This window comes from Chanos chanos, chromosome 2, assembly GCF_902362185.1.
Source record: "Chanos chanos chromosome 2, fChaCha1.1, whole genome shotgun sequence".
NCBI classification, from domain to species: domain Eukaryota; kingdom Metazoa; phylum Chordata; class Actinopteri; order Gonorynchiformes; family Chanidae; genus Chanos; species Chanos chanos.
The window spans coordinates 41,595,635-41,610,622 of NC_044496.1; the positions used below are offsets into that span (position 1 = coordinate 41,595,635).

Genomic DNA, 14,988 nt, shown 5'->3' on the forward strand with positions numbered 1-14,988 from the left:
TTTGAAGAGAAACATCAACGTATGATCCCGCTTTTCTCTTTGTTGTGGGACGTCATGCATTGTTTAAGCAGTAGACTGTACACGCGGCGAGCAAACACCTTAAACCGACATCTATAGCAGCTTTGCAACTAAATATTCGTCTGTAGATGGTAGTTTCCTTGTCACTTTGACGATTCATACTGAAAGCTCTTTTCACTAATAGCTACTACGCCAACATATGTTCAAGGTCTCCCGGTGGCCGTGTAGGCTACGTTGAATAAAAGTCCAATGCAAAAAAGAATACTCATGTCTTTTTCTCTGGTGTTAAAGTCAAAGAATTACCAACTGCTCCCTGTTATTGTGTATAGGCCAACGTTTGCTATGCAGCTATGATAAGTCGGCAGTAAGTCACCGACACAGCTCACCACTCTTGAGGTAAAAACGCATACAAATATATGAATATAGGGCCAAATAATTTAACAGAAATGCAGGGCTTCACAGTTGGAGAAAAAGAGTAACAATGAAAATAGCAATAGTTCATGCAAGAGCAACAATAATAAATTATACAATGATAATATTGTTCTGCCGATGTGTTAAGACATTATTATTATGATTATTATTGTTATTATTATTATTACTGTTATTATTATTATTGTTGTTGTTTTTGTTATTATTTTTATTATTATTATTTTTATTATTATTACTATTATTAATATTGTATGCTATTATCAACAATAGTAATAATAATAATAAGAAGAAGAAGAAGAAGAAGAAGAAGAAGAAGAGTTGCTTTACTAAACTATGCTTTACTAAATTTACAATGATTTCATTATAAATAAAAACAATGGCGTGTCGTTTTGTAAGTACTGTACTTTTTAAATGGTGTACACGCTTAAGAAGATAGGGCCAGAAATTGTCAGAGGAGTAACAGGTATATCACGCTAGTGATACTTTTATACAATCAATAGAAAATTTGTAAACGGATGCACAGGTAGTTTGAGGGATCGAAATATTTACGTGGTGAGTTTGCGCAAATTTTGGCTAATGACTCGGCTTGATCGTTTCATTTATAAAATATCAATACTGTCTTAAATATATTTTAAATACGCTTAAATGGTTTACGTGGTTCTGAAGCATAATGGTACAGAGACAGACACATGGATAGTGACGCCCTTTTCAAGTTTTTTAAAAGCGTTGACGCAATAGATAAACCAGGAGCGGGGTGACCAACGTTTATTTTTCTTTGATTACTGAACCTGCACGAGGTAAAGTTTGTGTGATGAACATTTCACCCCGCAGGTGAAACTGCGTGAACTGACCTGTGGTAGCATTTATTATTGTGCAGATAAGTACTTCAAAATGTGTCAGAAGCCTTTGTGTTTTTGTGCAGGTAAGCATGCCTGTACACAACTTGGATAACGATGACAACTTTATCAAAATATGTCCATTTTGAAAAATTTCGAATACCATGTGATTCGGTCATCTTGGTAGGATTGTTAATATATCATCACTTTACCAGTTTCAGTAGATTAATGTTTAGTCAAAAGATCAGTAACAGGTCCACTTCTGACCCTCAATTAAATAATGAAAACACTGGTTGCACTATGATAGGGTTAACATTTAAACATTGAGGATATAGTTTTAAACATAAGGAGGTGCTTATTGACCAGTTTATAGCATTATGCGTTTCATGGCCTTTTGTGAGCAGTAAATGACTGTTTAGTGAACCTATTACTAAGTCTTGTAAGAGCGGTAAATGTTAAAAAAAAATTCGAGAGTTGATAAGCTTAGGAAAAAAGGAGTCACAGAAGCCGCATTAAAAACACTTTAATTCTAACACATAAAACACAACTACAGAGACAACAGAAACAGAAACATTTCTTTTTCTCTCGTTTTTATCCTTAAAATTCAACGACGAAGATTGTTTTCATTAGCCTACATCATGACTGGACGCCAACAACAGCTCTTACAAGGTGCACACAGTTAATCGTTTGGTACAATGTTTGATTTCATAGCTAATCATAATACAACACAGTCACCACGTATGTTAGCGAGCAAACAGGGTGGCACAACCCCCTTAACCCACCATAGTCTTGTAGCTTTGGCCTGTACGTTCTAATAGGATGACCTCAAGATACCAAGAGCATACAAGCAGGTGCCTCAGTACATAGTGGCAACAAGAGCATCCCTCTTCTACATGATTGATTGAAATCCACGCATCACCCCCCCCCCCCCCCCCCCCCGCCCCCTCCCCACCTGAATGCACATCCACTGGAATGCCCAACAAGTGACCCTGGCCATTAATGTCCATATAAAACAGACACTGTAAGTTCTCTCTGGGTTTCTGAGCCATGTTACTAGGCATTTTACATTGCACAACACAGACTGAGACAAGTGAACTGCCGGCAGCTGACCACTGGACTGTAGGGAACAGGCATGGGGTATGGTAGTGTGGGGAGGGGAATAGAGGGGTGGAGAAGAGCAGTGGATGGTTTTAGATCCCAGCAATGTGTTTTTATTTCTTTCTTTACATCCCCAGCAAGGTAAGACCTCTGGAGTGTTCCTTCAGTGTCTTGCTGAGTTATGTTAGTGCTGCAGGTGGGGATTCTAACCCTCTTCCTCATCACTGTCTCTCATGCTGATGCCCTGGAGACCGTCTCCGGCAGAGACAGCTGCTGTGGCCTCCTCTACTGTCAGCCGGTTGTATACGGTCTCATAGCTCTTGTTGTTCAAGGTGCCATCCAGTACGCCCTGGAGCCTGAAGTCACGGTATGATTTCTACACAGCAACCAAACACACACACACACACACATACACACACACACACACACACATACACACACACACACACACACACACACACATACACTTGAAATATTTGAATCAGTAGCATTTTGTTATAACAGAACTAAACTCTGTAAACATTTTTTCTTTAAACAGGTTTGGGCCATACATTTTTTAATTATTTTTTTACATCTTTTATTGGAAATGACAGGCTATAGTCACCTTCACAATCTTGATTAGGGTTTTAAGTTGGTATATGTGAAGCTGTAGGTCCAGTCTGTCTGTCAGCCAAACACACACTGCCTTCATGGACGTGGTGTACCATTGCTGTGAACACAAGAAGATGACGCATGACCCAAACAATGGACGCATGACCCAAACAATGGAAGCGAGAGCCAAAAAAAGAGAAGCATTGACTTCCTTGATTCTGCAAAGTCCTACAAATTATTTTAATAACAATGAATATGTTTTTATTATGCATAGACTGATGCGATTGAAAATGGTTTGAAAGAAGGCTCTGGTTGTGCCAGGAAATTTTGCATGTTTTGCACATATTGTTGCTGTTTGGTAAAATTACACATTATCACAGGTTTATCAATACCTTCTGAAACTGAACAGGCATTTGAAATTGAAATTGCTGCTCAAAAATAATGAGTCATTAAATGTTTCTAAAATAAACTAAACTAAAATAAAGATACTGAAACTCCTTTACTGCTATTCTCATACAATCTACCCAGGATATAAGAGCTGTTATTATTCTTTGTGCTTTCATGTTTTTTATTTTCTGCAAATTTCATTTCAACCTGCCCTCAAAACAGAGCCTGGGCAAGGTTAGGAACATGTTGAATTTCTATAGGTCAGCTATACTATTAATTGATCTATTTGGATAAAACGGATTAAGTTTAAACAAAGTAGCGCTAATACGGTATTAGCATAAAGGGGCGATTATTTCCTTCGATTGTACATTCACAAAAACTAGCACACAGATTCATGTCTGGCTTATTGGCGAACATTTTGATCCCCTAGCATCTCCACTTACCCAGGGTAACAGAGTCAGTGCGTTGTGATTTCTGTATACAGTTAGTCAAAAACGTTTACATCCACCAAACCCACTAATTACAGACACAACACCTGAGCTTGTGTCTGAGGAGGTCAAGCTCCCCCTTCAACACATTAATGCCTTTAGATTTTTTTTTTCATATTACTTTAATCATCGCAGTTTCACGCCTCTTTTGAGGGCAGCGTAGCAAACACCATTCATCAAGATGCCAAAGTATGAGCGTTCCACAACAACAAGATATTCCTATTTTTAGGCAAATGGCAGGACCTTTGTGAAATGCTGAAGAGAAAAAAATGTTATGAAAAAATAACTGAAGAGCATCCTTATATCAAAGGCAATCCAATGGTAAAATGGCAGTAGCATTTTCCAAGAACTGTGCACCCTCGGTTAACGCGGTAGTCTCACTCAGATCACTCATTGCTGTCAGAAGTCACTTTCTTTAGATCGAGACAAGGTAGACAAACACAGGAGCTGTGATTATGGCAGATAAATGTACATCACCCACAATACAGAAGATTTTTTCCTTTACATTCTTCAGTTCCACCATTTGATTTAAGTCTGAGACAGTGTTCTACACCATCACATTAAGGCCTGTATCATTTTTATGGTAGCATGTTTTGCAGACAGCTGAGCAAAACTGAACACTTGGTCATTGAAAAGATTATTTAAACTAGATAAACGATATTTTGAAACACCACACATAAAAGTTTCTGACTGTATGATGTAATAGTCATTCAAAATTACCCTAGACCCTATATGACATCATAACTTAGGGGCGGGGCTGGATGTATCAGGTTAAATTTAACACTGGCTGGGAATGACTTTTAAATCAATATACACAAAATGAACTCAAAACAGTCCAGTACTATATGGAAAAAACATATTCTGACCGTATTAACTGGGTTTAGAATTTTTATAGATTCAAGTCAAAATCAACAGCAGGTGCAATGCTGTTCTCAATTTTTATTACATATGATCAGTACATTTATTACTCACAAGATGTGATGCTGAATACACTAATTCAGCTTCATATTAGTTTATTTGTGAATGGACATTAATACTTGGCATATAAATTAATTTCACTTCTTAGATATCAACAACACTGCGTATCAAGCTTCAGCAAATGTATTTCTGAAATTCAGTTTTTGGAGGGTTGCCATAGCTTTTTGTCACTCTCTAGTTAAACCCACATCACTGGTTGCAAGTGTCTGGTAACTCTTGTATCGAATGTTCTCTTCCCAATTTCCATTCTTTGAGCAGAAAGTCAACAAAATGTGTCATTTGTCAATTCAGCTGTCACATCTAACCCTCCCAACCCCCTCCCCCTTATTTTTGCAAGACAATTTCAATGCTCCAACTGACCGCCGTTTGTTTTTGTCCTACTCTCCCCTATCTATCCAATTAAAGCAGCATATAATCAATGGCAACATTACACTTCAGCCTTCTTTTCGATAACTCCCTGTACTGCCAAGCTTTAGTACAGCAGAATGTAACTACGCCAAAAAACAATCTAACCACCTAAATAAGAGTTTTGCCAGAGGTGTGCAGACATACACACTGGTTCTTTTGACTTGTTTCCGAATGACTTTTCTTGCACTGGTAATTTGAACATTCACTTTGCTTCACAGCTCGCCTAAATGTTCTCCTCTTCCCGCACGACAGTCAAATGAATCGTAAGTGACCGAGAACGTAGCCAGAGCACAGCTATGCCTTCACGGTAATCAGTGAAACGCGCCTAATTGAACAACAACGAGTTTGGGAGATGGCGTTTAATTGAGCTGTTCTGATAGGAGACAGCAACAGATGGCCAGTGTAATCACATACTAACTGTGCAGGTGAGAGGCACTGTCTGCATTTCTCCATGTTGCTGTTTAATCGGCAACGGACACATTTATATCCTCCCGACACGGCGCTCTCGTGAAGGCGTAAGGGTAATCACAGACTTAAGTGTCCCCTTGTCGGACTGATTAAGTCTTCACTGAGGGGCAGGGCTGGCACCTGTGACCAGGCCAAGGCAGCGGATCACTGCCGTGCTCTTGCCATCACATTCATAATCAGGTTGATTTACTCCTCGGGAGACGCTCATTCGAGGCCCTGCATTGGCTTATATTATAAAGTACTCCTGTTCACGCACACTCTCTCAGATATAAACACAAGAAATACACACCCAGCGTATGCATACGCGCAAACATATAGAATTCAGATATAATCACACAGTTACAGACTGCAAATGCTTAGGGCCCAGTGGGACAGAACGGCACAAATACAAATGACCAGCACAAACACAGGTTTGGAAACATACATATCGACATACACACAAATCTGTGCGAGGACATTAAGAGCCTGCTATTAACCACACACGCACACACACACAGACACACACACACACACACACACACTCACCCAGACACACACACACAGGTTGTTGATAAGGAAGCATTTGTTGTGACACAGTGAGACCCCCTGTTTGTGTGTGTTGGTGCATGACTGTGTGTGTGAGAGATGTATTAGAGATAGGTCTGTCTGTCTCCTCTCTAGCGCTGCTCTCACAAATCAACAGGAGTTACGAACACTCCATCCCTTCAATCTGCCCCTCCACAGCCAGTTTTACAACACAATCTATATAGCCTGGGGAGAGGGAAAGCGTGTGTGTGTGTGTGTGTGCGCGCACGCGTGTGTGTGTGTGTATGTGTGTTATTTTCTTTCTATGAACAAGTGTATTTGTGTATGATTATCTATTTTTGGCCTCCAAGGGCATCCCAGTATCTGGGAATATACTCACATATGTACTAGCATCCCTCGGTATCCGAACTTTCTTCATGCGAATTTTCATTCTTACGGCTCATAGCTTTTGATACCAGAATTTCGGTACATAAAATTCACTATAACAAAATGTATCCATTGCATGTCTATGAAAAATCGAAATTTGTGTGCGTTAAGCGTCAATATTTTAGTTGGCGCTAGACTACCATTAGTTTTTGCATTGCTTTCATGTGATTTGACACGTTTGTGCAGTGTCCAAGTTTCATTTCATTATTAAATGTTTGTTGTTGTGTACTGGAATAGAGGAAAATGCCATTTTTATTCGAAATGAAACGTGCAGCGCAGAACATAATGTCAGAGTTTGAATTATGGGAGGATTGGGTGGGTGGTCAGGCCCCCCTAATTAAGACTTGGACCCCCACAAAAGAGGTAAAAACAACAGTTCGGGGAGGGAGGGGTTTGAAACATATATTCTATGCTATATAACCCTGGAGAAAAAGTTGACCCCCCCGATTGTCATAATGTATATGAATGTATAATTCTCACTCTGCATAATGTATTGTTGTGTACTGAATAGAACCATTAATAACCTCAGTGAGGGTTTAATAAATGGGTAATTGGTGTTTGAAGTGTTTTATATCATGCTGAAACCATGATCTGATAGTTGCTCTGGTATTTTGCAGTCTTTTACTGATATTTGGGGAAACTGGTCTGGGGTTTTCAGATGGGCTGGGAATGCATTATCATCTTTCCCATGTAAAATAATGGGTAATAGTCTCTCGGTACTCGAAAGTTCGGGATGTGGACCGTTTTCCGAAACAGATTAAGTTTGGATACTGAAGGATGCCCGTGTGTCGGTATATATAGACAGTGACGGAAAAAAGAAGGAGAGAGAAAACTGTGAACAGACATTGTGAATAGCCTGTTAGCCTATATGGTTGCTGAGTGTCTCTGTTTGACACTGTCTTGAAAGGCATAACACTTTCCCTACTTGACTGAAATTATGAACAGCACAATGTAACTATTATCATTTAGAGAGTTAATACGTTCACCCACATACTGAACAGTAACTCACAGGGGTCAGCAGGAAACAGAACAATGACATTAGTACAGACCTGAACATAAAACAGCACCAACTCATAAAGAGGTGGAAGCCCACGGAAGACAGGACAGTCCCTAACAGTGAGGAGGCCTGAGTGAAATGCCCACAAGAAAACTCTGAGACACCTTCTTTACTGACATGGTGAACGCACAGACTCAAGCAAATATACTAAAACATACACAGAAGCATACACACACGCACACACACACACACACACAGACAGAGAGAGAGAGAGAGGGAGAGGGAAAGAGAGAGAGAGGACAGTGTTGGAACAATACTGGGAAATGTTACATTACGTGTTGCCAATTCCTGGTGTATACAGGTTTGTACTAGATTTGACAGTGTGCACGCATTTGATTTACTGTGTGCTGTGTCATTATGCTGTTGCCTAGGCAGAATCACACACTGTCTGAACACTGTACATCTGTGCACCGTGAGGGTGAACGCACGCCTGCATACTGACTTCTCCGCCGACAGTGAGCTACGAACACTGACACGTACTAACAGATATGCAGCAGCACGCATGTGTGAATGTGTGTGTGTGTGTGTGTGTGTGTGTGTGTGAAAGTGGGTGGCTACAGGGCTAAACACAGACAGAGAAAAGAGGATCACCATAACATCATCCAGATATTTAAAGCAACTCAGAGTGGTTTGTGTATGTGAGTACGTGTTATAAATGTGCATCTGTATATGAGTGTATGTGCATTAGTGTGGAAATGAGAGTGTGTGTCTGTGTATGTCTGTGATAACGTATGTGTGGATACTCACATCAAACACTTTCTCTATGTATATTTCATCATTGATGCGGTCTCTTAGAATGTCCTGATTCTGTCTCACAAATGTGATGTAGGTGTCAGCAAGGTCCATACCAGGCTTCTGGAGAGAGAGAGAGAGAGAGAGAGAGAGAGAGAGAGAGAGAGAGAGAGAATAAATTGAGCACAAACAGTGTTTAATAAAAGTTGAGTCAAGTTAAGGGACAGACAAAAAGTGTGGACAACACATACAAACTGGTGGCACTGCCCATCTCACAACTGACTGGCCTGGTGTAAAGAGAAGAATCCAGGTACATATTCAGAACAGATCAACTTGAAGAACCCAGGGCAAAAAAAGTGTCATCTATCAATCCAACGTAAAGTTTGATGTGTTTCAAGGGAGAGATGCCTGCCAATGAAGACACTGCATGTAGACAGAACACATAATGTTTTTTCTCCCTCCCTGAATAAACATTTACATCGCTATTATTCAACAAAAATTCTATAATCATCACAACTCCAACACAAAAATTTAAAATATAAATGTCATTGTTTCATTTTCACTTTCTTTAGGTGGGTAGGTCCCATTTAAATGAACTTCTCCTTTCCATGAAGGACCTGTCTGCTTTAAAGAGTAGACAGAGCTTGGGTTTTCCTTCAACACTTCATTTATTGCCTGTTAGACTAATGTACATTGTTGATCAATGTGCAACCGAATTCCAGCGTAGCAGAATGCTTTACAAATAAGAACTACACGCCAGTCTCCTCTGACCAGAGCTTTTTTTTCAGGCATTTTAGCAATTATCAGTTCAGCGAAACCGTGACAAATGCGCAGCATTCCATGAGCAGAATCAAAGAGCGAATTGAGACGGAAGCTTTAAACATGTTTAGACATCAGCTTTTGTGTTTTTCCGTTACCGAGACAGAGAATTAAGGGTCCTGCTGGTGAAATCAAAAGTGGTAGCTATTCACACCCATGCAATAAGCCCTGCTTTGGCTCAGGTCTTCACACAGACACTTAAAGGCAGTGTGAAACAATCGAATCTAAGTCATTCCACTTCGACATTATCAAGTTCCATGGAGCTCAGCACAGAAATAGTCATTTACACTGTGTACCACTGCTGGTACTGCAGGTTTGAATCCTAGCAGTACTGCTGACAGAGCAGCGTTCTTGGAGGGCTCGTTGGACGTGACACCTCTTTGTGCCATAGTGCTTTAGGTATTCCAAGAATCAAGGGGATGCCTGAGTAGGTGCAGCTCAGTGTAAGGGAAACAGCATGGACTTCCATATGTACTACCTTTCTATGGGGGCGTTTGTGAACTTGACAGGTGAAGAGGAATGGCAGCTAACTTCGCAGGTCTTAGCTGGTCTTCTCTCCGGGAGTTGGGCTAAGATGGGCATTTAGGATAATGTAGGAACAGGGCTATTCCGAATTGGGATGCAGAGAGTTAATATCAAAAACAAACAAACAAACAAACATTAACCAAACAGATTTGTAATCTGTATCCATACACAATGACAAGCCATCCCAATCCACTTTAAGTCATACAATGCCAATGTAAGACTTCTCTCCAAAGCCAATGTGTTGGCAAACAAAACACTTCTCATCAGAAAAATCTTCTCACTGTATGGGAGTGGCCAACCCCCCACCCCCCGGGAAAAATGACAGAACATTCTGCTTTTCAACCTCACTCTCAGTGTCTCATAAATGGAAGCCCACAGAAGACAGGACAGTCCCAAACAGCGAGGAGGCCTTAGCGAAATACACATACGGAGTAATGTGCTCACAATATGACTGTAATTGCTTTGACAACTCTCAGCGAAGGAGACAAAAAGAACCTGTCTTCTCTTCAAAGAAAACCTGGGGCGTGAGAGTCAGCATTCGGGTCTCTTTCTCTCCACAGTGAAAGATGAGGTAAAAGGACCACAGTAAGATGAAGGGAAAATAACAAATTATTCATCTAAGGAATTCTGCTCATGTTGGCTGATAGAGAGAGAAAGAGAGAGAGAGAGAGAGAGAGAGAGAGAGAGAGAGAGAGAGCACCTGTGATATTACATTAATCTTTACAAAATCCAACTCCTTCACTGGAGATCCTGTGTAGGGGTCACACATGGATTCCTCTCACTTTTATATCTACCTGTGTACTGAAGCTTATATCTACCTGTGTACTGAAGCTTATATCTACCTGTGTACTGAAGCATATATCTACCTGTGTACTGAAGCTTATATCTACCTGTGTACTGAAGCTAATATCTACCTCTGTACTGAAGCATATATCTACCTGTGTACTGAAGCTTATATCTACCTGTGTACTGAACCTTATATCTACCTGTGTACTGAGGCTTATATCTACCTGTGTACTGAAGCTTATATCTACCTGTGTACTGAAGCATATATCTACCTGTGTACTGAAGCATACATCTACCTGTGTACTGAAGCTTATATCTACCTGTGTACTGAAGCATATATCTACCTGTGTACTGAAGCTTATATCTACCTGTGTACTGAAACATATATCTACCTGTGTACTGAAACATATATCTACCTGTGTACTGAGGCTTATATCTACCTGTGTACTGAAGCTGATAAGAGAAAGACTCTGGGGAACAGGAAACAGAGTCACCATTTTCAGTTTTTTATTTTTAATTCAAGGTAAAAGACAAAGCAGCAAGACAGACTTTTTGTCAATTCTCAATCCTGAATCAGTGTACTGAACTGAATACGTTGTCCATGTGTGTCAGTTATTCATAAACCTGGATATGCTTTTAGGTGTTTGTCTGTAACAGGTTAGGGTCCTTCAAACAAAAAATGATTTTCATATGCACACACACATGCACATGCACACGCACACACACATACACACACACACGCTCTCCATATACACACTGATATTCTCTCTCTCTCTCTCTCTCTCCTGAGGCAGTCAGCTGTGGGGCACATGTCAGTAACACAGGCCACTGGTGTTTGACTCTAATTTAGCTGGAGGAAATCTGCCACGTCCTGCACAGGAGCTGACCTGACTGACACCCTGTGTGTGTGTGTGTGTGTGTGTGTGTGTGTGTATGTGTGTGAGAGTATGTGTGAAGTGAGTATTTGAAGAGATAATCGCTGGTGTATCAGTGTCCCTGTTATCACCGGAGGCATCGCAGAGTGAGAGAAACCCTTCAGCAAAGCTACTGCACCATATTAAAGTGAGCTCCCCCTCCTCTTTGCTCTCCCTCCTTCTCTCCGGCAGAGCGACAAAGCAGCGTGACAGGCACACACAGGAATGGACGGGGTTGTGCTCTCTTTCCCTTTCTCTCTCTCTCACGACATACACTCTACAATGAAAAACAACTAGCACGCAAGGACACCAAACTGATTCAAACAGAAATACTCAACAAGTCAACAAACAGAATTCAGGTGTTGAATGGAGAGTGAGAGAGGAGAGGAGAGGCGTGGGGAAAAGGTGTGTTGAGTGAATAAATTAAAGGCTGTGTGTGGGAGGGGCTTGGTTAAGGCCAGGTTAATAACTGGTTAACCTGAGGGGATAAAGGCCCTGGATGGGAAACGGAGGAGAAAGGGAAGGAGAGACAAATGCGCTATAATTACACACCACTGCCACTCTGGCTTCCTGCCATTATTGCTTTCTTTCTCTGCCCAGGTGCAGGTGTGTGAGAGTGTCTGTGAATATATGTGTGTGTGTGAGAGAGAGAGAGAGAGAGAGAGAGAGAGAGAAAGTGAGAGAAAAAGAGAAAGAAAGACAGAAAATAGTATAAAAAATGTCGGAACATTGTGTTTGTTATTGTGTACGAAGTGTGACGTCGCCCATCTAAATCTGAGGGAAAAGCCTCTCATCTTGTGTGAATGTTAATATAAGTATGAACATGTTTGACAAGGAGCTATCAGGAGGGTGTCCCCCCCATCCCCAAATCCCCCACCAAAAAAAAAAAAAAAAAAAGAGAGAGAGAGAGAAAAAGCTGGCCATTGAATGGCAGCCGTCACAAAGGAAGAGCGGCTTAACCTTTCGTGACAACAGCCCAACTGTGTTCAGTGCCAAAGACCAGACCACAACCGTGCCCGCCCATCCTCTCTCTTCAGCCTGACTGTGAAACGGGCTTACCGGGTGCTACATGCCCCCCTCACACAGAAGCACAAGGTAGAGGTTACATTATAATTTGACTGGGAGGTGGGACATTTGTCTGGCTCACAGTGCCGGTGCCAAGAGCACATATGCTAATCAGGCTCACCCAGAAAAACGGTGGCAAACAAGTTCCTTTGGTCTGGAATGACTGTTAAAAAAAAAAAGAAAAAAAGACCCAGACATGGTGGAGACCAATTAAAAATGGTATGGAAGGGCCTGTTCAGTCATAAGATCGGTGGTATTCTGTTCATTCGATTCTCAAAATGATCAACTTGGGTATGCTGTTTGGATTCATATTATCTCCCTTCTGTGAAGACGTATGAAAGACATAAGCATTGAGATCTCATGCATCTTTCCCTGCACCTAACTTCAGGTTCCTACAGGCTTCATTTTTCCATGTCATGCTGCAGGCCTTCATATATTTTCTCCCTTAGTGTATTTTACAAAGACACTTTTATCACTGACACAGCAATTTCACTGGGAAGAACGAGTCAATATCCTTCTAAGCCCAATACTGTGAAAACCTATCCTTGATTCGCTGGGTTGTGAAAGAGAAGCCGAGACGGTCGGTGGATACCCTGTCCTACAAGGCTTTAGACAACACTGGTTAACCAAAATGTAAGCTATTTATAGTACAAATCTAGGACAGGTTTAAAGTTTTTAAAACTCCCTTGTAATTCAACAGAAACCAAGATTAGTGTAGAAATGCTTCTGTAGATTGTGAGAAGGCACTGATGCACTTGTGATTCATTCAAGTGTGTGTGTGTGTGTGTTCATCTCGCCAAATGTAATTAAGTGCGTTTCTATCAGTGTCTCTGTCTATCCAGTGATTCACTGCCATAGTTCCATGTGCACACCCCACCACTCATTAGCTTCTCTTGCCTTTTGTTGTGACCACCCACTGTCAACACCTTGCCAAATTGTGAAACGCTTTTTTGAGCCAATTGGGTTACTAATTAGCCTGGCAAAGCCACCTCCCAGAGGTCCCCTGACTCCACAGTACCACAGCGCAAAATGATAGCGCTTCACCCATCTTTAGCATAGCTGTTATATGACAAAATACAACAGTATATTTATTATTGCACGCTTACACCGGGGATATTTTAAGAGCTTCTTGTGAGCATGTGGATTTCCTGCCAAAAAAGAAATCACAGTGCACAACAGATTCACTCTTGGAAAGACAAGACAAAGAGATTATGATTGGTAAGCATATATTTGAGTTACACTGACTATACAACACAGCATTTCCTGTTCTAACGTATGGCTACGGGTAAAAACAGTCTAGCGGTTATCAGGCAAGTGTGGGCTGATGAAGTGATATTTGTAAAGAAACAGAAAGGAATATAACGGATAAACAATCTTAGATAAATACACAACAAATATGACAGTGGAGAACTCACGAAATCCAACCACGTGCGGATGACAGAATGTCATTATATGACTAAAACTCTGTTTTCACAGTCTTTTCAAAAAAATGAAACACATCGGCATGCAGCAAGAATTCACTCACTATACACACACACACACATACACACACGCCTCATAACCTGGCTTATAATGTAGTTATCACGGAAATGTGCGAAATCGGATAAAAACTTACAGGGACGTCCACATACTTGGCAGCTGCTTTAACCTTAGAGAGAGAGAGCGCACGCAGATTGGCTTGAACATATCATCTTACCACAGAGTGATTTTTCTAAAGCTCATAATTAAACAGGTTTGCATAGCACTTACGGTGAAAGACAGGATGGAAGAAAAGAGTGTTCCTTCGTCATAACGTGAGAGTTTGGACAGGACTCCATCCAAAACAGCAGCAAACTGAGGAAAGAACAAAAAAAAAGTAACTTGCATGCCAAAAACCACAGACAATGCTGAAAAACATTTACTTGTTAACTGCTGAATGCTCTATTCACTGAGTGACTGAGTGACTACAGGAACATAACTCACAAGTTTCAGTGAATTCACACAAGCCATGAAGGCCATGGGAGAAGAATGAGGCTAAGATAACACGTAAAATGTCTATTGTAAGACAGAAAAATTGGCAAGAACATATGTGTACCTTTGAAACCAGGGTGGAGATCATTTCTTTAAAGGTGTCATCGATCAGGACATCGATTTTAGAGTGGTACTGCTGCTGTGGTGGTGGAGGATAAAAGAGGGGAGGGAGAGGGGGAGAGAGACAAATAAAAACAAACAGGGCAGGTTATCTCATGGTGCTATGCAGACAAAACATGGGATAAGAGCAACATTGATTGGCAAAGCTGAAATCTCATTCAGCCGTACACACAGACACACACACACACACACACAAACACAGATGCAGAGGTAGACACACAATCTCTCTCTCTCTCCCCCTCTCTCTCTCTCTCTCTCTCTCTCTCTCTCACTCTCTCTCTGGCAAGAAAAATCTTTCTATGTAACAC

At 41.0% G+C, this 14,988-nt stretch overlaps 1 protein-coding gene across 7 annotated transcripts in view; it reads right to left on the reverse strand.

Annotated features, from left to right (window-relative positions):
* Nucleotides 1–2,439: 2,439 nt before the first annotated feature.
* The window catches only part of cadps2 (Ca++-dependent secretion activator 2), a 71,894-nt gene continuing 59,345 nt past the window's right edge, over nt 2,440–14,988 (reverse strand). For all 7 annotated transcript variants that reach the window (XM_030792118.1, XM_030792127.1, XM_030792101.1 and 4 more), the window contains 6 exons: nt 14,625–14,699; nt 14,300–14,383; nt 14,166–14,198; nt 8,457–8,564; nt 2,986–3,090; nt 2,440–2,757 (listed from right to left, as the gene is read on the reverse strand). In XM_030792118.1, coding sequence (XP_030647978.1) covers nt 2,587–2,757; nt 2,986–3,090; nt 8,457–8,564; nt 14,166–14,198; nt 14,300–14,383; nt 14,625–14,699 — 576 coding nt within the window. In that variant the 3' untranslated portion in view covers nt 2,440–2,586. The remainder of the gene's footprint in view (nt 2,758–2,985; nt 3,091–8,456; nt 8,565–14,165; nt 14,199–14,299; nt 14,384–14,624; nt 14,700–14,988) is intronic.